Source organism: Colobus angolensis, unplaced genomic scaffold (assembly GCF_000951035.1).
Source record: "Colobus angolensis palliatus isolate OR3802 unplaced genomic scaffold, Cang.pa_1.0 Scaffold381, whole genome shotgun sequence".
Taxonomy (NCBI): Eukaryota; Metazoa; Chordata; class Mammalia; order Primates; family Cercopithecidae; genus Colobus; species Colobus angolensis.
The window spans coordinates 2,172,554-2,198,217 of NW_012117166.1; the positions used below are offsets into that span (position 1 = coordinate 2,172,554).

Consider the following 25,664-nt stretch of genomic DNA (forward strand, 5'->3'; position numbering starts at 1 on the left):
CAGCATTCTGTCCTCACAATGATGTGCTTTGTTTTCCTGGCTTTCCCAGCAACATGGCTTCCACTTTCCACCCCCACAGCAGGCTCCCCAAGGGCAGGGACAGTGTCTGATGTATGATTCATTCTCACATCTGATTTGCTCCAGGACACCCCCGGTTGCAGCATGGGATTGAGACATGGAGTTTGTGGAGGTTTGCTGACTGAATAAATGGATGCCTCCAGACTGCATGGGCTGAGTTGAAAGGAAACAGGATTTTTCTTGCTCACTCAGAAGAGCAGAAAGCTGGGACCCAGCTGCTCGCAGAGACAAGTACTGTCCGTCACCCTAAAAGGGAAGAGAGGTTTCAGCATAGTGCTCCCATGGCAGAGGACACAAGATTTGTGGTCTTACTGGGGAAAAGGTCAGAGCTGGGTCTCCATCTGTGCCCTCAGTTGGGGGTCTCAACAGAGGGGATGGAACACAGGGCAGGGAAGGCTTCATCTTGCCCCTTTTCTTGGGGACCTACTCAGGGCCAGAGTGTGTGCTCTCCCAGAGGGAAGATGCCCCAGGTCTCACCTCTGGCTGGGGCTGGGGTCTCTGAGTTGTCTCGTTCCTCCCAGCTTCTTCCCCTAAAGCCAGCCTGTTGCTCCCCTGCCCAGCAACAGCACATGCCGGAGACCCCCACCCTGCTCTGTGCTCTGCCCTTGAGAGGCAGAGGGGAGGCGCCCCAGGTCTGTGTCAGTCATGTGAACAACGCAGAGTAACCTCCCGGAAACATTCATAAGTTTAATCCACGCCAGTAATAAAATCGCATTACATTTCTCATAAAATAAATGTTCCCATTTATATACAGAAGACAGACTGTACAGGCCCGGCCTGGCCCCAGGAGGGGTCATACACAGACGGGCGGTGGTGGAGGAGGAAGGGCCGTCCCTCCCATCCAGGACGGAGAAGTTCTAATGTGGCAGGAGAGTGGCTGGCCAGCCTGCACTGGCAGAGGGGCTGGCTGGCCGGCCAGGCGGGTGGGCAGGCGGGCAGATGGACAGACGGGCCTGGAGGCCAGGCGCCGGGTGTTACTGAACTTGGGATTCAAAGGTGCCATTGAGCTGCCCCTCCTCATAGTCCATCTGACACAAGATCATGTTGTTCTTCAGGAAGAATTTGTCTCCCACACAAAATCTAGAAAATCCAAGCGAGAGAGAGAAGCCATGGGAAGGTCCCAATGGGTAAGGAGGGGGGCTGCAGACAGAACCCGGCCTGGCCTAGGAGGTGGGCTATGTTGGAGGTGGTGGGGGAAGTTTGTTCCTTGAACCTTCCAGAGGGGACTGCCTAAAGTCCCCACAGCACACCTGGGCAATTCCCCCAGGCCAGCCCCAACCTTGGCCAGGCCCTGTAGCCTGGGGTGGTAGGACAGACAGCTGGGCCACAGGCCTCCACAGTCAGGTCTCCTGTGGAGGTGAGTGTAGGGTTAGGGGGGTTGGGGGAGAGGTGCAGGAACAGCCTACCCCAGTCCCAGAGAGGGAGAAAGGGAAAGGACAAACAGAAAAAGACCAAAGAGGGAGACAGATGGAGAAAGGCAGAAATGGGGCCGGGCACAGTGGCTCATGCCTGTAATCCCAACACTTTGGGAGGCTAAGGTGGGTGGATCACAAGGTCAGGAGTTCAAGACCAGCCTGACCAAGGTGGTGAAACCCCATCTCTACTAAAAATACAAAAAAACTGTAGCTGGTCATGGTGGTGGGCATCTCTAATCCCAGCTACTTGGGAGGCTGAGGCAAAGAATTGCTTGAACCTGGGAGGCAGAGGTTGCAGTGAGCCGAGATCACACCACTGCACTCCAACCTGGGCAACAGAGTAAGACTCAGTCTCAAAAAAAAAAAAGGCAGAGATGGGTAAGGAGGGAGGGATAAAATGGTTGTTTTTTCCATCCCTCTATCCCTCTCCCCAATTTAAGAGGATGGCTCAGTACAGGGCATTCTTCCTCTAAACAAAATCGGTAGGTTACCTAAAGCATCCTTCTAGGAGATGACCCTGTGCCAGTATCTCCTTTCCTACCCAAGGAAGATCCTTCGTTGGTCTCCTAGTCCTCCCAAGTAATGGAAGATTCCAGTCCTTTCCCTAAAGATGTCCCCAGGGTGGGTGAAGCCTTTAGTGAGACCCCAAGGATCGCTGGCCTAGTTCCAGCAGATTCCAGTCGCACCACCAGGTGGCGCTGTAAGTTCACTGAGCCCTCCTAGCACCAGGTCTGGCCAGAGCCCCCAGCCAGACCAGCGTGCCCTGTAGGTCCCTCTGAACCTCACTTCAGGGAGCACTTGTATGCGTTCCTACCTGACCTGGGGGCTCCTGAGAAAAGCGCCTGCCTTCTGGTGCTAGGCCCCAGCCAGGACTGAAGGGCTCTGGTTCCGTAAGTCCCCAGGGACTCCCACAGGGCTAGGGCACAGAGTTGGGGACAAGAGACCAGAAAAGAGGCTGGGCCGGAACCAGAATCACAAGGGTTGGGTGAGGAGAGAGTGGCCATTCCCTAGGGGACTTTGCCCTCCAGATTTGGGAACCCCTTCTCACTGGAACGTACATGCACACACGTACACTTACTACACACTGGGTACGGGGTGGGAGGATACGTATCCCATGCACGTGCACATTTCAAACACATATACAGACTGGGCGCAGTGGCTCACACCTGTAATCCCAGCAATCTGGGAGGCAGAGGTGGGCGGATAACCTGAGATCAGGAGTTCAAGACCAGCCTGGCCAACATGGTGAAACCCCATTTCTACTAAAAATACAAAAAAATTTTCTACTAAAAGTATGAAAATTAGCCGGCGGGTGTCGTGGCACACGCCTGTAATCCCAGCTACTTGGGAGGCTGAGGCAGGAGAATCTCTTGAACCCAGGAGGCAGAGGATGCCGTAAGCCGAGATTGTGAGATCACGCCACTGCACCCCAGCATGGGCAACAGAGTGAGACTGTATCTCAAAAAATAAAATAAAACATGTATGCACATGCATACTCACCTCATCATGCACACACATTGCACATATACATACACCCCCATTTAAAAACACATGTACAAATGCATATTAATTCCATCATGCACATGTGCCCACTTGCACATGACATTTACAAATACACATGCATGCACATGCACACTCGCTATGCATACACAGTAAACTCATGCACGCCTTCATTATATTCACACAGAAATGTGCCACACAGATGTGCACACCCAGTATTAAAGTGCACACATTTGGCTACCAAGCTTACACACACACAAAACACATAAAGCACATGCACGCTCATAACCTGCACGCACCACCACATACACACATGCAACCCGCATTTGCTTGCACGCCTCCACCGTGCTCCTGGCCCATCCCAGCAGGCCTCAGACTGGCATCTGGGGAGTGTGTTGGGTCTGCCAGTCCAGCACTGACCTCTGGTTGCAGAGCTGGCAGGCGAAGCAGTCGAGGTGATACACGTTATCCCGGGCTCGCATCACCATCTCGAAGGCTGGGATCAGCTTGCTGCAAGCAGCACAGTTCCCTGTAGTACCAAAAAGCCTGCCGAGGGAAGGGTGCAGAGGACTCAGCAGCATTCTGGGGAGCTGGGTGGGCAGGGGGAAAGGAGTTGCCTCCATCCAGGGTCCTTCCCATCCTCCAACTTGTGGGCTTGGCAGGTGGGCTCATGCAATAGGATGAGAGCACTGAGCGCACCATCTAGATTCCGCCCAGACATCAAGCTGCCAAGAAATCAGCACATCCCCTTCCAGGGAGGGTGTGTAGGGGGTCAGGAGTCAGCTGTCACTGCCTATCCCAAGGCCCCCTCCCAGGCTCCCACAAGGGTCCTCAAGCCCTGGAGCCACCAAGAGAATCCTAGGCCGGGCCCTGAGGAAGGGATCCAGAACCACACAAGCCTGAATTTCAGGGGCAGAATGTGAATCTTGGGTTGTGTGCCCTCAGGCAAGTCAGTGAGTCTCTCTGAGCCTCATTTAAGTCATTTATAAAACAAAGTCTGAAACATACCCTTCACGGGGTAGTTGTGAAACTTGTTGTAAATTCTCAGTCACGACTCACTAAGCAGCCCCCTAGGTAGTGTTCACTGTGTGTCAGCCACTATTCTAAGAACCTTACAAAGATGAACTCTTAATCTTCACAGCAAACCTAGGAGGTGGTACTATTGTTATTCCCCATTTTAAAGATTTAAAAAATGAGTCACAGAGAAACAACTTGGACAGTCACAGGGCGTTGGTCCAGAAGGCATGCTCTAAACTACTGTGTGACGTGCTTTTCCCACCTTTGACGTTACAGTGTTTATTATTCTATTTTTTACAAATACAGATGGGGTCTAACTATGTTGGCCAGGCTGTTCTCGAACTCCTGGCCTCAAGTGATCCTCCTGCCTCAGCCTCCCAAAGTGCTGGGACTACAGGCGTGAGCCACTGTGCCTTGCCAAAATTAAAGTGTTTTATTAAATCCTTTTTCCATGACAAACTCACTGTTTCACTTGCCTAAGTCCCTTTTTTTTTTTTTCCTTTCTCTGAACCTCAGTTTATCCTTCTGTAAAATAGGGATGGTTGATGCTATTCAAAGATGCTATAAAACAGAACTGATGCCCAAAGGAAGCACCAAGGATATCTGGCACAAATGCCTCTTTGAGGCAGGCATCCCTCCTCTCATCTGCTGGCTGTAAAGCTCTAGGGACAGGGAGTTTACTCCCTCCCCATGCAGGCCAGCCCTTGGCTGGATGTCCCAAAGGTCTGAGCCATCCCAGCTCCTCCTTGCTTCTTTCCTACACACAGACAGAGCAAGCCCCAAGTGAGGCAAGGAGGCTGAGAAGAGGGGGGCCCCTCTAATCCCCAATTTGTCCAGTTCAAGCTGAGGCGCCTGCAGATGAGCTTGGCTCCATTATTCATCAGCTTGAGCTGCCTGGTGGCTCAGATTAAGGCAGACAAAGGCTGGGCCACAGCATCTGCCTGCCAAGAGGGGCTTTTCTTGCCATCAGCCCAGGAACAGTTGCTGCAGAGGGCGCAGGCTCTGGACACCCATTCTCCCGGCCTGAGCAGCTCAAGGAAGCCACGCTCCCATCCCAGCCCACTGGTCTAGCTGGTCCTACAGTCATTCCTTGCCCCTGCCAGAAGAAAAAAAAAAAATTACCTTCCATCCCTAGTAGCTGGCAGGGCCCTGTATGCTTGTGGGCGCTTTTTCCTGATAAGCCCATTCTGCACTGTGGCCTCTGTCTCCAAGTCATGTGGGCCCATCAGACGGTCTGCCATGTTGTCCTAACCTGGTAGGGTCAGTCCCCGGGTGATGCCCTAAACCTCCAGACATGGAGGCCCCTTCTAGGTCCTCAAGGGGTGAATCCCCAGGAACATTCTTTTCTTTTTTGAGACAGGGTCTTGCTGTCACCTAAGCTGGAGTGCAGCGGTGTGATCACAGCTCACTGCAGCCTCAAACTCCTGGGCTCAAGCAATCCTTCCACTTTAGCCTCCTGAGTAGCTGGGACTACAGGCGTGCAGCCACTACACCTGGCTCTTTCTTTCTTTTTTTTTTTTTTGTAGAAACAGGGTTTCACCATGTTGTCCCGGGTTGGTCTCAAACTCCTGAACTGGAGCGATCTGCCTGCCTCGGCCTCCCAAAATGCTGGAATTATAGGCATGAGCCACTGCGCCTAGTCTGAACATTCTTCCTTAACCACTGCTCCTGGCCTCAGCCTCTCCCCTCCAGCCCTGGCAAGGAGCATTAAGTCACAGATTCTGTTTTACTACATCACTTTTAAATGCAGGTGTTAAAAGAGAAGATGCAGGCAGGTCAGTCAAAGAATCTTTGGGGAAGTGGGGGAGCTTCCACTGATAACCTACCTCCCCCTTGCAACATGCCCAGACCTGGGCAGAGGGAGCCCCATGAAGCCCTTGCCCTGACCTGTTAATTAATGCGATGAGCCCTCCTTCCCCACAAGCCCGGCCACCATCCAGCAGCCTGTGACAGAGACAAATGCAGGTGCTGGGCCTCAGCCAAGGCCCTGCTTTGTGGCCTCCTTCCAGCCTTGCTGATGTCGTAAATGGCCTCAGGGAGGGTTCATTGGGGGAGGCGGCCCCAGGGAATGGGATCCAGGTTGTAGGGAGGGTGAGTTAGAGCTCAGAGGAATGCAAGGCAAGGCCGCATTGTTCTTTCACCCTTCACAGGGAAATAAACTGAGGCTAGGAGAAGATTAGGAGCCAAAGGCTTAGAGCTAGTTCCAACCCAGGTCTTGAAGCTCCAGCAGCAGTGGCCCTGCTCCTAGGATATGGCTGCCTGCCAGTTTCCCTGGGCAAATGGACGCCTGCTCCTAAGGACCACCTGGAAAGGAAAGTTGGGCACTGGGAGAGGGAAGAAGACTGCATTAGGGAGGAGGGGCCCGGGGAAGTCAAAGCTTCCACACCTGTTCTCAAAGCCCCTCTGAAGTATCCCCTCCCAGATTCCAGATCAGGTGGGTCAGAAGCACCTGGCCAAGGCAGGGGGTGGGGGGCGGTGAGGGAGAGCAAGGCTGGGGCCCTCGGAAAGCTTAACTTAGGAGCCCCAGGTTACAAATGCCTGCCCTGAACCTGTGCTGAGCACTGAATCCAAGGGCATAAAGACCTGGGCCTTCCCTCAGGTAACTTCTCAGGTATCTGGGGCAAGCAGGGCAGGGGCAGGACAGTCAAGAATGGGGGGACACACAGGATACTGGGTCTAGGGCCGGGGCACAGTAACACTGGGGCTGAGGATGGGGGGCTTTCTGAGCAAGACAAGGGCTTGTGAGGCCAGGGGTCAGCAGCCCACCTCAGGTAGTCGCGTCGGCACAGGATGAGGTTGGCCTTGGTGTAGAGGGTGGAGCCCACCTCGCCCAGGCGACAGTCACAGCAGGCACACTTGAGGCAGTCTTCGTGCCAGTACTTGTCCAATGCCTTCAGCAGATAGCGGTCCTTGATCTTGCGGTTACAGCCCGCGCAACCCTTCTGCTTCCCTTTGGGCTGAACGGAGAGCATCGGCACGCCTGCAGACGGACAGACAGACAGGAACGCAGGATGGGCCCCGTAGCTCTGGGCCTCAAGGAATATCCCCCAAGAATGGGGAGCTCACTGCTTCTCTCTGTTGCCCCCTCTAGGTTTGGGGCTCCCAGGAGCCCTCACTTTCTCCCCAGTAAGCTCTTTCCCTGGCTCTGGGTCCTGTCCTTTGGGCTGCGTGGCACAGCCTGTTTCCCTGGCCCTGTGAAGGTCCCTCCAGAGGCTGCTCTGCTCCAAGGCACACACAGACCCCAGGACTAGCCTCCCTGAGCTGTTCTTCCCCACCCTGGCCTCCATCCCCTGTGCGGTCTCGCCCGGAGAAGCCTGAAGCTCGCCTTGTGAAGCCACCACTGCATTGGCTCTTTCAGCAATAAGCCTAAGAAATGTAGTCTCTCAGGCCCATGAGGTCCTCCAGAACCCCCAGATTTTTTGCCAACTCATGCTTCTCCAGCTGAAATGCTACAGCCTCTTGGTCTATCCATGTAGAGCTGTGAAGGCATCAAGAAGGAAGTGAGACACTCTTGGGACGCTCCCAGGAGGAAGCAGAGGCTCTGGGGCTCGTGGCAGGTAAGAGGGGGCAGCTGGCAGGGCCTGGCTGGGGCTCCCCTTGGGAATGCTTCACACCTCACCTGCCCTGGCCTGGGGGAGGGTAGGCTCTGAGCCTCTGGATCCTTCCTCATTCTACCAGGATTAGGATCTCTCAGCCATCAGCACCTCCCAGCGTCCATACCAGCTTCCCAACATACACACAGGCACCAAGTACAAAGGGCCCAATGTGAGGTTCACCACAGAGCAGAGCCTCCCGTCGCAGCAGGTGAGCATGTGTGCTCACGCACACCCCTCACACACAGGCACGATGTGCAGGTGTGGGCATAAAGTGACAGAGGCATGGATTCCTATTCCCTTCTCCTGGGACTACAGGGACAGTTGAGGAGGAGATGGGGACAGATGTCGTCCAGTAGCCTGGACATCCATATGGACCCGTGAGGCTGGGAGGGAAGTGGAGAGGACCTCAGAAGCCCTGCTCTGTGACTTTACAGGCCTGTGGGAGTTGCCTGAGAATCCTTTGAAGACAGGGAGGGTGCGCATACTCTGTTCCTGACCAAGGTGCAGGCTGGATAGGGGCCCATCCCTCCCCACCCCTCCTGCTTTCCAACACTCCCCTGGAGTCGGTCCTTCTACTGGCCCTGTCCTCTCCAAAGGGCTCCTGCTCTCTGCAGGGCTCTGGCCTTCCTCCCATCCCCTGGTGTCCCTCCCATTCCCAGCCCTCCTCACTGCCCTCAACCCAGAGTCTGAAGGGGTAGGCTGCTTCCCTTCCTTTTGCTTCCCCCCTCCTTGGGCATCAGGGGAGGACCAGCCACAAGAGGCCTTGGTCTCAGAATCCACAGATGTAAGGTCAGAAGAGCCCTCAGAGTTCTTCCAGTTAAATGCTCTCATTCTACAGATAGGGAACCTAAGGCTCAGACAGTTACAGGCCATTGAGTCAGCCACCATCAAGCTGGCCCCAGGGCTCCTTCCCCTCTCCTGTGCTCACTCTCAGCCCAGCTGGCTCCTCAGACTTCTCCTGGACAGGTGAGGCTGGGGAGCAGGCACTCACCCACAGGCTGCAGTGCGCAGGGCCAGTGGGCTCCCTCCTCCTCCTCCGTCCAGTCCCCGCAGGGCCTGTCTGTTAGCTGGGGAGTTTGCTGCCTAATTTCCTTAATGCAGTTCTAAAGGTTAATTGGTCTGAGAGAGGGATGGGGTATAGGATGACTCTGTCCTCGGGCCTGCTTGTGTCTCTTCCAGCAGGGCCCAGCTGGCACAGAGCTCTGAAAGAGCCAAAGGAGGACAGCTGGGGAGCAGGTACCCCTGAGAACTGAAGGGGTCTGCAAGGCTCCTTCCAAGTCCTGGCCTACAGGGAGGTGTGGGGACATGGGGGAGGAGTTAAAATAGCTGGATGGGGAAATGAGGGCCTCCCAGGGTAGGACCTGGACCAGGGTAGGGCTCCAAGGGCAGGACCTTTGTCCCTAGGCCCTGTGCAGGGAGCGTGCAGCCAACAGAGCTATGCATTCAAAAACCGACTGGGAAGATCTTGGGCCAGGCCCCCAGTACAGCCCCTACAAGGCTCACATTCCTTTTGCTCAGCCAGGCTCACAGCAGGCCTGGCTCCCTTCCCAGCGGTCCTGAGCCCCTCCCAGGACTCTATATTTGGGCTATTACCAGAACATGGGTGAATGGCTGGAACCTCTGTACTCAGGGGAGACCCTAGCCCACTAAATTATGGCCTAGCATGAAGGGAGACAGTGAGAGAGCCCAGCACTTGAAGCAGCTGTCCCAGTCTCTCTTCCATCTACCCTGGCTCTTGGACAGGCTGGTCTTCCAAGCTCGGACCCTAGCATGTTTGTCCTGGCTCCTGCAGGGCTGAGAACTCCAGCACTAGTCGAGAGTCTCTCCACTGGAGGGATCTGGCACCTACAGGGCCCTGTGGAAGCCATGAGGGGTGAAGCTACCAGCTGCCGCAAGTCCCCCTCCCCGCTGCCTGTGCCCAGGCTGGCCTCTGCACAGGCAGATTACCTTAAGACCTGGACACCCCTCTTCCGGGATGCTGAACTGATTCCTGGCTCTGGAAAACTCTTATAGAAGCCACACAGCTTCTGCCAAAGTATACCGAGGAGGCCCCAGAGCATCTAGAGACCCTTGGGTCTAGAGACCTCCTGGCAAGAAAAGCTGGCATCCTGGGGGAAGCCTGAGCCAGGACAGCACCGTGGGATGGGCCTGGGACCAGACTCCAGGTCTGCAGTCCTCTGGCTATGGGGTCCAGAGCGTATCCCCCGGTCTCTCTGGGCCTAACTTCCCTCATCTGCCCGTAAGCAAAAGTGAAGCAATCCCTCGCTTCTCACAGGAGAGTGGAAGAGCTCTGGGTGTCAAACAAAACAGTGGAGACAGCCTTCCTTCCTCATGGGGCATCCATGCTGTGTCTGCTCTCACCAGGCTGATCCAGGAGACTTGAAAACACTCCTGGAAAGGTGGAGGGGCTTTCAGGAGGGGCTCTGCAGTCTCCTGTTCCCCAGATGGAGTGATCAGCTCCCCACAGGGTCAGGGCCCTCCCTCCTGCTCTGCCTCCCCAATTCCCACCTAGTCCCCCCACCAATCCGCCAGCCTGCCCTTCTGCAGACACCTCTTCCCTCCCTCCTTCCCCAGCCTGGCTCTGGGACCTAAGCCTCGGGCCATGCACTTTCCATTAAGGAGATAGCATCCCTTTGCTGAAGTCCATTTGGGATCCATTTTAGTGTTATCTAAAAATCAAATCTACATGGTAATCCTTTTAATGTACTCCTGACTTTAGAAAAAAATGGCTTTGCGCTCCTTCAGGAAAGGTTTTAAAGCATTACCCAGTAATTACTACTCACCCATGAAAACACTGATACTTCACAACGGATGATGTTTGCGCCGACACGCACGCCTGGGCACACACTCAGATACATGCGCTGGGCCCAACAGAATAAACGAGTCCACTCAACCCAGGGTCACCCTTAAGTCTCAGGACATGCGGGGAACGACATTGGAGGGGAAACAGGCTGAACTCCAACCCCTACCTCTAGCAGGGAGTGGAGGCAGGGCTGCTGGTGGAAGGAGGCAGCCAGGCTCGGAGAGAAGCCTCCCAGTCTGACTCATCTGGCTGCCAGACACTCACCCTCCGCTCTTTAATCTGGGGGAAAGCCAGACAGTCCAGGTGACGGGGAGGGACTGCCAGAGGTCATCCTGCCCCTCCCACTCTCTTCCTCCGGCAGGGAGGAGAAATGCCCTCATCTTCACATGGACCCCAGAGTAGTCCACTAGGCCAGACCCAAGTCCCCAGCAATTCCTACCCACCTGTCCCAGCCCAGCTGCCCCTCAGCTCCAGCACGTGGACTTTCTGAAACTGCCAAGCCCACAGGTTCCAGTACTACCAGTGCCTCTGGTTTGGATGGCACCCTGGGGGGACACCTACCCCAGTGAGCGCCTCCAAGGCCAGTCTTCCAGCCCAGAACATCTACCTCACCCAGTCCCAGGTCACTCCAGGCTCTTCCCTGTGGCTCTCCTGCTGGGAGCCACTGTAGCCACACCCTGGCAACTCCACTGGGCATCTGCAGCCCCTCCCACATGCCAGTGTGCCCTGCTTGGCACTGCTGGCTCTGCTCCCTGCAGGATCCTGGAACACAGCTCCTCTCCCTCCAGCAAATGGATCTTCTTTGCTTGTGTCCCAGGGCCTTCACTCTGTTACTACTCCAGGAAGAAATGCCTTTGTCCTCCCCATGCCCACTCTCCCCAAAAGGTCAGAGTCAAGAGCGGGACTGAGGCTAAGAGTTCAGACCTTGAAATCAGAGAGCCTAGTTTCAAGTCTGGGAACTGCTCCAAGGAGCTGGGGGACCTGGATTAAATCCTCCCACCTTTCTGACTGGCATGTGTGTACTGGGGGCCACAATGGTCTCTTTCCACTCAGAATGTGGTGAGAATAGAATGAGGTTATGCACGTGAGGCCATAGCACAGAGTCTGGTGCCCAGGGCACAGTGAACAGGAACTGATAGTATTAACACTCACCCCAGGATACCATCCCTGCTCAGCACTTGCTTTCTTTTTCTTCTAACATTTTGTCTCTTGACATAATTTTGACACTTGTAAGAATAGTAGAAAAATATTAGAAAATATTAGAAATATTAGAAAATAGTGGAAAAAAATCCTGTAAAACCTTCACCCAGATTCCCTGCATGTAACATTTTACCACATTTGATTTATCCACCATCTTTCTACCAACTCCTACCAACTTACTTATAATTTTTCCCTAAATCATTTGAGGGTTGGTTTCAAACAGGAAGCCTCTGTATCCCCTAATACTTCTGGTTTGCAAATGCTTTACTGAAAACAAGGACATTCTCTTATATAACCACAGTGCAATAATTGAAACCAGAAAATTATCATTGGCATAATATTATTATCCAATCTATAGACCTCATTCAGATTTTACCAATTTCTTCAAAAATATCTTTTATGGAAAAATCCTGGGCCCTGCATCGCATTCAGTTGTCAAGTTTAGTCTACTTACATCTGGAAGAATTCCTAAACCTTTCTTTTGTGTTTCAAGACAATGGCATTTTTGAAGAGTACAGGCCAGTCATTTCATGGAATATCTCCCAGTGTGGGTTTGTCTGACACTTTTGACTGTGTGACCTTAATTCACATTTTCTCAAGTTTCTTTTTTGTAAAATGGGTATGAAAACAGTACTCATTTCAGAGTCACCATGAGGGAGAACGGGGTTAATTTATGTGATGTGCTAAGGCCTAAGGCCACAGTAAAATGTGAACTCTGATTAGTGTCGCCCTCCTCAACATATGGGACAGGATAGTGAGAGACACTTACTTTGAGGAGCAACGAACTGATTTGATTGTTCTACTGTGGTTAAAGTCACCCTGGCACTGGCCATAGTCCAGCTCCACCCAAAGGCCAGTCCAGTGGTCAGTGCAAGTATGTGTAGAAGGAAGCCACCATATCTGTCCAGCAGGCTGTTCCAGTGACCAGCCGTGTGGGAAGCAGTTGCTGTGGCCATGCAGAGGGTGACAGCTCCAGGGCAGGACCCTCTGGCTGCTCTGGAAAGAGCCCTGGAGGCAGGTGTAGCCTTTTTTTTTTTTGAGACAGGGTCTTCCTCTATCTCCATGCTGGAGTGTAGTGATGTGGTCACAGCTCACTGTAGCCTCACCTCCCGGCTCAAGAGATCCTCCTACCTCAGCCTCCTGTGTCGGTGGGACCACAGGCACATACCACTAAGCCAGGCTAAATTTTTGGGGGAGGAATTTTTTTTATTTTATTTTATTTTTAGAGACAAGGTCTCAACTATGTTGCCCAGGCTGGTCTCGAACTCCTGGGCTCAAGCAATTCTCCCACCTCAACTTCCCAAAGTGCTGGGGTTACAGGTGTGAATCACTGTGCACGGCCCTTGGTATTTCTCATAATCTCTCAACAAGCCTCAATACTGGTTCCAAACCAGCACCCAGGCATTCTCTGGCCTGGGCTGGGGTGACTGAGCTGCAGGCCCTCTCCAGAGCTCACACAGCACAACACAGCTGCTACTGCAGCTTTGGAGCTTCCCTTTCTCACCATGGGTACCCGAGCCCTCCTCTGGGGCCAGCAGGGAGCCTGCACTGGGCAACCTGCAGGCAGATGACAGTGACTGAGCACCTCCCAGTGCTCTGCCTCCAAGAGCTGTACTCACAACCATTATGACCCCCATTTCACAATGGGAAAACTGGGGCACAAGAAAGCTTGCTAACTGATCACAGTTAGTAGGAGAAAGAGCTGGCATGTGAACCCTGGCAGTCTATCACTAGGGCCCAAGTACTTGACTCCTGTGCTGTGCTGCAGGGCTGCATGCTGAGGGAGCTGTGCTGCAGGGCCACAGCTGAGGGGAGCTGTGCTGCAGGGCCGCATGCTGAGGGGAGCTGTGCTGCAGGGCCGCATGCTGAGGGGGGCTGAGACCCAAGCAGGAGACTGCACAGAGATTAGGAGACACATGAAGAGCATGCAGATGCTCACCACACAGCTGCAGGACACATGCACAGCAGCACACAAATACTTCCCCATGTCCACGTGATCACACACATACACTAGGTCCATGTGAGGAGGGACTGTATCTGTTTTATTCTCCCCATAACAGTTTTATTTCAGTTCCCAGCACAGTGCTGGCACACAGTAGGTGCTCAGTAAGTTGCATTAAAATACATACCCATGCATCTAAGCACACACATGCATGTGTGTGTATGAGCACGCTTTTGGGTGCACTCATGTAAATATACACTTATGCATAGATGCGCACATATGCACAAGCAGCTGCATGCATGTTTAGTCTCTTAAAAGACTACAGTGTCAAAAAGTGGAACAGCCCTTAGAATCAAGCTCTGATTTCAACAAAACCCACAAGTAAGAGACCTGAAGATGGAAGGAATTGGAAGAGCATGAACTCTTAATGTTACCCTCATGGACCCACGTGCAACATCAGACATTCCCCAGAAGTTCAGTCCCACAATCCTCATGCCTACTTCAGCTGCTGGAGGTGGGGAGACTCACTCTCTGGGTCCTGGGGGTCTGGGTCCCTGTCACCTATAAGGTGCTTTGCCCGCCTGGGCCCACACCCAGGCTTGGGAACTGCAGAGTAGGATCCCAAACCAAGCCTACCAGCAGCCCCTCCTAGGCATCAATCCTCTTTAATAAGGAAATTTGAAAGTGTAATCTAATTCTGCAGAATCTCTTTAAATCTCGTTTTCTCAGAAGTAACTTCATTTCACACGGACACATCCAGCCTTGTGACAAGGCCTCCATTTCACACCAGTTTTATCTCCACAATTTCTCGTCTCACTGCACTCCTATTCCAGGGCCTTGCCATGCGGCAGGCGAGGCCTGAACTAATAGCATTTCCTACTCATTTGGAATCAAAAGCCAATGAGAACAACTGTTGAAACGCGCGGCTACGGCCACCCAGAGCACGCTCATTACCGCCCCTCTGCACACCCACTTGCAGGCAGCGTGTTCACTATGAGGATGAGGGAGGGAGGCAGGGGCTCCTGTGGCCTGCAGCTCCCCACTAGGGCAGGGAGAGGAAGGCTGAGAGGCTGGGTTCAGCCCATGGGGTGGCGGTCAGCTCAGTGGAGGGACTGGCACCTTTGACTCTGGTGCTGCTTACCCCTCAAGGGAGCCTGTGAGAAGAGGCGGGGTAGTGTAGGCCCTGAGACTGTGGGCCTTGCAGACATACACCCTCGGCTAGAATTCTGGCTTTGGTACTTCCCAGCTCTGCCTCAATTTACTCACCTGCTAAATGAGGACAGCCCACTTTAAAGGATTGAGGATTAAATTGGATGATGAACACGAAGTACTTATAAAAATGTTTGGCATAGTAGCATAAAGCAATTAGCTGAGAAAATTTAGGTGTATCTCATGACCCAACAATTATATTCCTAGGTATATGCCCAACAGAAATGAGAGCTTATGCCCATCAAAACAGATGCACAAAAATGTTCATTGACGTTTTCTTCTTAATAGTCCTACACTGAAAACAACATAAATGTCCATCAACAGTAAAACAAAATAAATTATGGTATATTCATACAATGGAATAGTATGTAGCAATTAAAAAGAATGAATTACTAATACACACTACCTGGGTCAATCAGACAACATAATATTGAATGAAAGAAGCTGGACACAAAAAGGTACATACTGTATAAGTCCATTTATATGTAGTTCCCAAACAGGCAAGACTGATCTGATGTCAGAATAATGGTTACTTGGGGTGAGGTGGGGGGCATATTATCAGCTGAGAGAAGGACGAGGGGCCCGAGGTACTGAAAATATCCTATGTCTTGATCTGAGTGTTCATATGGGTACATACCTGTATAAAAATTCACTGAGCTGAACATTTGAGCCTTGTGCATTTAACTGCATATATGTGATACCCAATTTAAAAAAGGAGCTGAGATGGAGATGCCCTCATCAGAGCTCTGTATGCCTTTCATAAACCCCACCATTTACTCAGCAGTCACTGTGCCAGGTGCTGGGCTAACCATCTCATAGTGTTGTCTCAGTGAATCTTCATATTAACTCTGATACACTAAATGATTACCCCCATTTCACAGATGAGAAGACAGTGGCCCGGGAAGTTTCAGGTCATGCAAGGTCATGCAGCTAGAAGACTGCAGGGCAGAGATTGGAATCCTGGCCTGTCAGACTCCAGAGTTCAAGTTCCCATCCAGCACACGCCCAGAGCCTCCCTGCACATTCTGGATTCTCTGGTGCAGCCTGGATGCCAGATGGTGCCGGGGTCGGGGCTGGGGCCATGCTTAGATCAGGGCCTGGGCGAAAACCAAGAGGGATGACTGTCCATGCAGGGCACTGTCTCTGGGTGGACCACAGGACTTTCCCACTCATCTATTGGTCCTTCAAATGCTATGACTGCTGTGGGATCTTGAAAGGGCTTCTGGGCAGAGCAAGCAAGGGGACATGGACCAGAAACTAAGTAGACAGAGGGCACAGGGCTAGGAAGGGAGCAGAGGGCCATGTAGAAGCAGAGCCAAGATGTCTGCATTGCAGCTTTGAGGAGGACAAAGAAGCCTTGAGATGGCACATGTCCTCAGGAGGAGGTTGAGCTGGGGGCTCCAGATCCAGGGCTATAATGATAGCGGGAGCCTCAACCAACAGCCAGGGCCTTGTGTGTGAATGAGGGGATGGGTAGGGCGGGGAGCAGAGAGGTCCTGGAGACAGGCCCAGCTCAGGGTGAGACATTTGGAGCAGAAGAGGTCCTGGAGAGGGGATGGGTTCAGGGTGAAGTCCAGCAGTGCTTGCCTGCTCTAAGTGCCAAGCTCCTCCTGCAAGCTAGATCCCATCACAGGAGGGAAGGCCTAAGAAAAGCACTGTCCAGTCGCACCCCTAGCACCTGCAGCCACCGTAGTCATGTTCAACCGGATGACAGTAAACCACATTACCCCTTACTGAGTGCCTGCTCTGTACCAGGAACATATCCTTGTCATGACCCTGAGTGCAGAGAAATCATCAACTTGCCCAAGGGTAAAGCCACCAGCAGCCAAGCGAGGCTGCAGATCCAGGCTGCTGGCCAGGAGGCATCCACGCCCTGCCTGCTGTGTCCCAGAGCCAGAGGCAGCATCACATCATCTTTTCCTCAAGCAATGGGGAAAGTGAACTTTCACTGGGACCCAATCTGGACCCTACCAAAAGAAGACGGCTCTGAAACACTCCTTGCAGGAATACAAAACACCCCTTGTCAGGGAAAGGTTGGGCCGCTGATCCCCAGAGCCCCCCAGAGGGGCCATTTCCTGTGCAGGAGTACAAAGTGGGAAGCTTCATATGCTACATTTTTGCAGCGCGTTTTGGCGAAGAATAACCTATCCTTAGGAATACTGCATCTAAAGCCTGAATCCACCATGACATAAAGGGACTGAGGAGTTTCCACACGTCCCCCACAGATCTTCCTTGTTGAGGGAAGCTGAGTCTGGTTTGGGGCAATAGCAATAGCCTAAGGGACTGTCTTAGTCTGTTCAGGCTGCCATAACAGAATACCACAGACTGGGTGGCATATAAACAATTGAAATTCATTTCTCACAGTTCTGGAGGCTGGGAAGTCCAGAGCAAGGCACCAACAGATTTCATGTCTGGTGAGAGTCTCTTCTTGGATCATTAGATGGCCATCTTCTTGCTGCATCCTCACGTGGCAAAAGGGGCAAGGGAGTTCTCTGGGGTCCCTTTTAAGAAGGCACTAATCCCATTCTTGAGGGTTCTGCCCTCATGACCTAATCACCCCCAAAGGCCCCATCTCCTAACACTATCACATTGGGTGTTGGGACTTCAACATAAGAATTTTGGGGAGGCACAAATATTCACATCATAGAGAGCTTACAGGAAGGCCTGGATGTGATTCTGGAGCAGGTGTGATGCAGTCTGCTCTCGCAGTCTCACATAATTTTCTATGGTTCTTTAGTGGGGGAAATTTAGAAACATCAGAAGCTGCATGTGCTCACTGGAGTTTGTCACTTGGAATGAGGCTTACGTTAATTGCATCGTTATCTGTAACGTGTTCACCTTCTCCAGGATGGGTACTGGCATTTTCTTTCCATTCTTTGGTTGTCTCTAGAGTCTCAGACATAGCTCAAAAGCAACAGGTCCAAAGCAGGATTCCTGATTTCTTCCCCAAACCTCGCCCCTGTACCCTCACCCAGACTTCCTCCCTCCCACACCATCATCCACCCAGTGCTCTGGCCAGAAACTCAGTGTCGTCCTCAGACTTCCATCCTCCTCACCCCTTTCCCTGCCAACTCTTGCTCCTCATCCCATCTGCATCCTCCATTTCCACAGCCATCACAGTCTCTCGACACACTATGAGCATAGCATGATGTCTGGTACCCATAGCCCATTCTTCACACGGCAGCTGGAGGGATCTTCCAGATAAACCAGGGCAGGTCACTGCTCAACTTGGAACCCTTTCATAACATCCAATGGCCTGAGAATAACATCCAGACTCTTCATCCAGCCTGTAACATCCTCATGTGGTCTGGTGTCTGCCTTCCCCTCCCACACTGTGCTCCAGCCACACTCCAAACTCCTTCCTGCCTCAGGGCCTTTGCACCTGCTATTACCTTCCCAGAACACCCTTCCCTGCCTCTGCCTTTGCATAGACTTGGCTCTTTCTCATCTTCAAGCTTCAGCTTAAATGTTATCTCCTCAGAGAAGCCTTTCTTGACCTCCCTATTTCCTTATTTAAATGAGCTCCCCACACTTCAGTAATTTCCTTCTGAGTTTTTCATCACAATTTGTAATTGTTTTAACTTTTCTATGAGTTTCCAAAAAAAAAAAAAAAAAAAAGTCTGATTGGGTACTCTCCTAAGAACAAAAGCCTCATGAAGGCTGTTCTTGGGGCCCTACATGTCTTGTCCACTATTGTGTTCCCAGTGTTGAGCCCCACAGCAGTCATTGTTTAGCCATCAGTTCAATTCATGCATGAAGAGACTGAATGGATTCTATCCAGATATTACTGGCAAGAGTCTGCTGGCCAGAGTGGGCCAATTTAGATAGGCAGGGCCGCCAGAGACGGAGCCTTAATCAGGCTTGTTGCCGCCCCTGTGCCACACCCCCTAGGTACCTGTAGCTATGTGGCCCTAACAAACAAAGCAGATTCAACCACAGCAGCTCCTGGGTCATGGCTGTCACAATCCAGGCTTTTGAGAAGCCATCCCAGGGCTCCAGCTGAGGCACGACAGCTCTCATGCAAATATAAACCCTTTATCCTTTAGATAAAAGAGCAGCAAAAACACATCCTCCAGCCCCTGCCTCCACTGCGAGCCTCCCTTTACACATAAATACCCATCTCAATCCTCAGGGAGTACCAGGTGTCTCTGTAATTCCACCCCTGGCACAGACCTAGCCTTCCCAACTCCCTACCTGAGGGTCTTCTTGGCTTACAAAAATGACTACTCTTCCCTGTCAGCATAGTCTGAGTCTCCGGGGGCCAGTGGGAGAAAGCAGTCCCTGGAGTTTGCTACAGAAAAGCCCCAGGCCCAAGCCTTTCTCGATCTGTAGCCTCCACCAACCCCCATCCCATCCTGGGCTGCTGGAGCCAGTCTCTAGGTTCCTTAACAGAATGCTGCTTGAAGCTGCACAGCTGTGGGGACTGGTGGAGAAGTATCTGGAATCTGTGTTCCCCTGACAGCAACTCAGCTGCTCCCTGGGCACCCGCAAAGCCCGCGTCACCCATCTAATGAAACAGGGCTCCCGAGAGGCCTGCAGTCTCCACAGAGGAGGAGGACATGGACTCTCAGACGAGGCTCAATTTCACAGCATCAGGGACGTGAGCACCAGCGCGCTGAACCAGAAAACGAGAGTCTGGCAGGAGCTGCAGACACACCGTGAGCACCAGGGGATGGGAGATTAGGGCCCTTCAAAATCAATTTTGAATTCAAACTTTTAAATGCGTTCTCCAGGCACAAAGAGGGGACCCTCCCAGCAAGCTGAGCCTAGGCAGCTGCTGGGTCCTGCTTCCTTCTTGAAGCTGCCAAAGCCCATCTGCTAGCCACTGGGCTGGGTGAGGGGAGGAAGGGCTGGGGGTTAGGAGGGAGACTCCAGGCCCCACCCCCAGGAGCAGCAGGGATGGGAACCCCTTTGGCTGTGGCTGAAACAGCACTGCCTCTGGGATGCCTGCCTGAGGCATTGCCCCGGGGCTTCCTGTTGAGGCCCTGGGGGTTGCTTCAGCACTTCTTTGCAGACCTGGATAAGAGAGAGACGCTGAAAGCAAGGCCCACGTGGGCCAGATCTCCCTTCAGTCTCCCTCATGACTGAGGAGGCTCAGGGAGCAACCGTGGATGAAGCCATTTAGAATAAGAGCTTTGGAATCAGACAGTTTGGGATCTGTATCCTAGACCAGCCATGGGCTCCCAGGCAGAAGATCCTTGTTCAGAAGTGAATGTCTCTTCTGGAAACCTGGTGGGAGAAAGCCTGCTGTGTGTCTTGCAGTGCAGCTCCTGTGAAGTGAGAGTGGTCTGAAGCCCCCAAGTGCAAAGGGAAAGTGTCATCCTGTGTGAGAATCAGCAGGGTGGGCTGGCTGCTGGGCAAGCCGGTGTGGCCGCAGGCCACATTGGCCAGAGCACAGAGTCTGCAGCCAGGGAGCTGACAGCCATGCTGTCTGTCATCTGTCAGACCATGTCTGGAGTACAAGTACTGCCTGGGCCCTGAACCCAGGTGAGGTGGACAAGGAGGCACAGGGCAGTGGGCCTCACCAAGCCAGAACGGACTGCTCTAGCCAAACCCTGGAGAGGGCCCCAGGCCTGCAGTAGGAAGGCCTTTGGAGGCATGAGCCCACAGAGGATGTTCCCGGCAGCTTCGGCTGCAGCCTCCCACTCCTGCCTGGGTCTCTGTTGAGCCCCATTTATGCCTCCCAGCCTATCCTTAGCTCACAGTGCGTGCATTCACCATCTCTGGGTGGGGAAGCTGGTCTATGACAAGACTCTTTGAGATCACTGATTCCCTCAGCCCCAGCCCCAGAGTTTTCCAAACCCCTGGCTAGCTCCCAACTTTAAGCCATACTCCTGACACATAAACATGAATGAGTGTGAACCACCCTGTGGGTAAGAGACAACAGAATGCAGCCACCAAGGCCTCGGGCCTGCAGGGGCTTCACAGGGAGCCCTTTCTGGAATAAGGAGCACTAGGAAAGGAGGCTGCGGTCACCAGATCACATATAGGAGAGGAGGCAGGGACTCCCCAGCCCCTCCCAGCCCCTCCCAGCCCCCAGCTTGGGAGTGGGCTGCTGGCTTTGCAAGGAAATTATAACATGGACCTGATAATGCTCCTCTTAGTTACAGCATAAACTGCAGCAATAAAGCGTACCTGGGGAATGTTTAGAGAAAGCACTAATGATTTCTTCCCTAGTGGTTAATAAATTCACTTCCAGATCAATTTGTTCGCGATAGAGCCCTGTGAGCGGAACCCGCACGGCGGGCACAGCCAAGTGTGTCTTTTTCAGTATAAATGATTTATTACGATGATTAGCGGCACATAAACAATTTAAAATACAACGCTAATTAGTTTGGGGAAGAAAGGAGGGGAAAAGCCACACTGCCTCTCTCCCCATTATGTTCTACTTCCCTAAGTGTGTACTTTTTAATTAAATCCAAATGTCACAATAAATTTAAAGTGTTTTATTACCACTCGGGCTAACTGAGGCAGTCACACAAGCCCCCCTCTCAGGCATCTGCAGGCTGGCCTGGGGGTAAGGGCTGGGGGCACCAGCAGAGCCTGTCCACAAACTCCCAACATGGGAAATCTCTTGAGAACCCTGGGAACCCCTCGTGGTTTTCAGCAGCACCAGGTCAGAAAACACTGGGCCTTCTTCCCAGGGGACTCTCCAGCTTCTGCTCACCTTCCTGGCCAGCCCAAGTGAGGTCTCCTCCTTAAAGCTTGCTCTGACCAGCACAGAAGCCAGCCACTTCTCCCCAACAGTCCTACAGTACCCTGCATCCTCTTCACCCCTCCTCGTGTGCCCTATAAACTTCTACCAACTACTTTCTGTGTGCCTGGCATCATGCCGAGCACTTCATGTACAGCATCTTCCCAAGTCCTTGTTGCAGTGCTATAAGTTATAATTATTGCTTCCATTTTGTGGATGGGGAAACTGAGGCTCAGAGAGGTGGAACAATTTATCTAAAGTCACACAGCTAAAAATGGACTTTCGTAGCATCCTTTTCTCTCCTACAGCATGCTCTGCCTCAGAGCCTACAACTGGCCATGTCTGGGCCCTGCCTTGCTTAGAGACACATCTGAGGCAAGGGTTCAGGCCAGGGACTTGGACTCTGGTAAGTCTGGGTTCAAGTTCAGGCTCTGCCATCGACCCACATTGTGAACTCAGTCAAGTCATGTAGCCTCTCTGAGTTTTGGCTTCCTCATCAGCAAAACTAGAGCAGTAACATTCAACTTGCAGGGCTGAAGAATGAAAGTACCTAAAGCAAGCAGAAGTCCTTTGCTATCCATGACATGCTATGCAAGTAGTAATTTTTTGATTATTATTATTTTTGAGACAGAGTCTTGCTCTGTCGCCCATGCTGGAGTGCAGTGGCAGAATCTCAGTTCACTGCAAGCTCTGCCTCCCGGGTTCATGCCATTCTCCTGCCTCAGCGTCCTGAAGAGCTGGGACTACAGGCATGCGCCACCATGCCCGGCTAATTTTTTGTATTTTCAGTAGAGATGGGGTTTCACCGTGTTAGCCAGGATGGTCTCGATCTCCTGACCCTGTGATCCACCTGCCTTGGCCTCCCAAAGTGCTGGGATTACAGGCATGAGCCACTGTGCCCAGCCCGCAAGTAGTAATTATTTACAGAAGCCCTTGAGGTGAGCAGAGATCAGTACTAACCCCACTTCATAGATCAGAAAACTGAAGCCAGCAGGCAAAAGACTTATCCAAAGTGCCAATGAACCTCAGTACCAAGCTAAGGGTGCCTCCCTTCCAGAAGCCCAGACAACTAAGGATGGCTTCTCTCCTAAACACTCATGTACTATTCATTTGAATTTAAAAACAAATATCCCCAAACGCAGAGTTTTCATATGACCCCATGTGTTAGTCTGTTCTTGCGTTGCTATAAACATAGCTTAGGCTGGATAATTTGTAAAGAAAAGAGGTTTAATTGGCTCACAGTTCTGTAGGTTGTACAAGCATGGCTCCAGCATCTGCTCCTGGTGAGGCCTCAGGAAGCTTCCAATCATGACAGAAGAGGAAGGGGAGAAAGCAAGTCACATGGCAAGACTGGGAGCAAGGGAGATGGGGGAGGTGCCACACTCTTTTAAACAACAAGATTTTGAGTGAACTGAGCAAGAACTCACTCATCACCAAGCGGATAGTGTTAAGCCATTCATGAGGAAGCCATCCCCGTGATCCAATCACCTCCCACCAGTCCCCACCTGCAACACTGAGAATCTCATTTCAACGTGAGATTTGGAGGGGACAAACATTGAAATTGCATCACCCAGCAATTCCCCTCTTAAGTGTATCCCCAAGAAAAATGAAAATATAGGTCTTAACAAAAACTTGTACATGAACATTCCTAGCAGCATTACTCAGAACAGTCAAAAAACAGAAACAACCCAAATGTCCATCAATTGACAAGTGAATAAATAAAACATGATATACAATGGAATATGATTTGGCCACAAAAAGAAATGAAGTACTGACATATGCTACAACATGAAGGAACCTTGCAAATATTATGCCAAGAAAGAAGGCAGATACAATAACCACATATTGCATGATTCCATTTATATGAAATGTCAAGAATAGGCAATGCTATACAGACAGAAAGTAGTTTAGTGGTTGCCAGGGAGGGAGGAATGGGGAGCGACTGCTAATGGGGTGAAAGTTCTTTTTGAGGTGATAAAAATGTTCTCGAATTAGATAATGGTGATGATTGCAAAACTCTGTGAATATACTAAAAACCACTAAAGTATATATTTTAAAAAGGTTAATTTTGTGGTATGCAAATGATAAACCAATAAAGCTATTATAAAATGAGACAAACAAAAACAAAATAAACATTCCTTTGAGAACAGGAGAAACCAGTTCATAAAATATTCAGTCCTGGGGTCAGCAAAGGGGGGCAAAAACCTGTGGCAGCTAGAAACTGCCAGGTGGGGGGACCTGGGAGGCCCCACAGCCACCCTCACAGGCCGCAGGCCCTGGTCACTCCATGCCCCTGCTGGGATGAAAGTGATGAAAGGGCTCCAGAGCACCCCCTTACCTCCTTCCCCAGACCCCCACATCCAGAAATCTGACTCCATCCACTTTTCCAGCCCTGCTCCCCAAGAAACTGAAACCTTACTGGATCCATCACTCTCCTTGGCCCATCTGCTTCCACAACTGCATTATCATTTTGTCTTCTCAGGTGTCTGTTGAAATTTCTGCATCCTTCAAGGACTATGCCCTACCTGCAAACTGAGCATGCCCATGGCAGAGGGGTCCCTCTTTCAGGACCTTGAGCCTGTCCGACTTTGGATACCACAAGTACATAACAGTATGTGCATAATGGTACATACATAATGAATAGCATCATAGTGAGGACTTCCAGGCCCTCAGGCAGGGTTGGGTAAGGGATGCTGCCCTCTCCCAAGGCCTATGAGCCCCACCTGGCACAGGGATGTGCCAGCTTAGATCCAGGCCACGAGGCTAGGAAGGAAAGCAACGAGGCTGCCTTTGGAAGGGGAGAGTACCATGCCCAGACTAGGGACAGTACCCTTTGTAGCTAATCTGAGAGGATGACCCAAAAAGATGAAGCATCCTGGTCAGCAGGGGGAGCTGGGGCTGCATGGGGGCACGGGCATTTGCCTGCCCCCGAGTTGGGAATGAACAGGCATAGACTGAGAGTAGTCACAGCGGCTCAGGCCTCATCTCTGCAGAGGCAGACCAGCCTCCAATTCTCCCGCAGTGGAGAGAGCCCTATGGAGGAGACAGGACAGCTCTGGTCACTTGAAAGGACTATCTGGGCCTTGAAGCAAGTGGACACATGCTCATTTTCTAGTCATGAGGCTAGTTCCCTGAGTCTACATGGATTCAGCATGAAATGCTGTCTTGGGAAGTTGCCCCTTAGGGAAACTACCCTTGAACTTCTCTAAATTTCTCTCCCAAAGTTCTATGAGGCCCAGGGATGAGAAGCCCTCTCAAGGTAAGGGGTGGCAGGAGCGCATGTTGCAAGTACCCTTCCCTTTATGCAGCCACTGTGTTCTCACCAACACTTCCTCGGGTAGGCCAAAACACATGAAAACATTTTCTCTCGTTTGAGTTCTGTGCAGGGGACAGGGAGGATGTTCTGGGTCTTAACTTATGTGACCAGGGCTCAGAAAAGTTAAGTGGTTTGCCCAATAACACCCAGTAGCAGTGGGTGGTAGAACAAGACTTGCCAGAGAGCCCACAGTCAGAGGACCGCAGAGCAGGACTGAAATCCACAGTTCATGCTTGTTACCTACCAAGTCAAAAGACAGCTACCCCTGCAGCAAGTGGTCAGGTCCTCATGCCACTGCTGTCGCTTTCAAAGATTTCTAAAGATTTCACATCTGTGTGTGTCTGAGCTGGTGCTCTTGGGGGTTCTCTCTTCTTGGGAGAGTGAGTCCAAAGCCTTTACCGTGGAAGGGAGGGCAGGATTCCCAGTAGTATGGACCACAGAGAGAAGAGTGTGTGCCCTTGAGACAGCATGGAGTGGGCTGGTGGGTCTCCAGACCCTGGGCAGCCAGGCAGGAATGGTACCATGCACCACTATAGACACCTCAGTCTACAGAAAGACCACTCTACAGACCTCTCCCCTGAGGGACAGCTCATTGCAGAGGCAAGACCTTAGGCATAGTTCCCAGACCACACGGAGGTGCTCTGAGGCCTCAAACAAATTCTGCCCTTCTCTGGACTGATCCTAGTTGAATATAATTGAGGGTGGACTAGAGTAGAAACAGGTAAGGGTAGGGAGACCCTGAGCCATGCCTTTTTCCCAGAATCAGCAGCTTTTATGAAAGCCAGTCGGGAGAAAGAACATTGGCCCAGAGTGGGAGGGCCAAGAAACACTTTCCAGACAGATCACGGGAGGCCAGAGGAGTCAGGGACTGACTGTCGGGTGGCTGGATAGGTC

General features: G+C 52.0%; 1 protein-coding gene across 4 annotated transcripts in view; it reads right to left on the reverse strand.

The window, feature by feature from the left end:
• Positions 1 to 740: 740 nt before the first annotated feature.
• LMO1 (LIM domain only 1 (rhombotin 1)) overlaps positions 741 to 25,664 on the reverse strand; it is a 44,402-nt gene continuing 19,478 nt past the window's right edge. For 2 of the 4 annotated variants that reach the window (XM_011954378.1, XM_011954377.1), the window contains exons 2-4: positions 6,777 to 6,990; positions 3,414 to 3,539; positions 741 to 1,158 (exon numbers count right to left, since the gene is read on the reverse strand). In XM_011954378.1, the coding sequence (XP_011809768.1) occupies positions 1,053 to 1,158; positions 3,414 to 3,539; positions 6,777 to 6,990 (446 nt within the window). In that variant the 3' untranslated portion in view covers positions 741 to 1,052. Of the gene's footprint in view, positions 1,159 to 3,292; positions 3,540 to 6,776; positions 6,991 to 10,970; positions 11,174 to 25,664 lie in introns of those variants that run through there. The other 2 variants (XM_011954376.1, XR_001003154.1) reach the window with 2 other exon arrangements.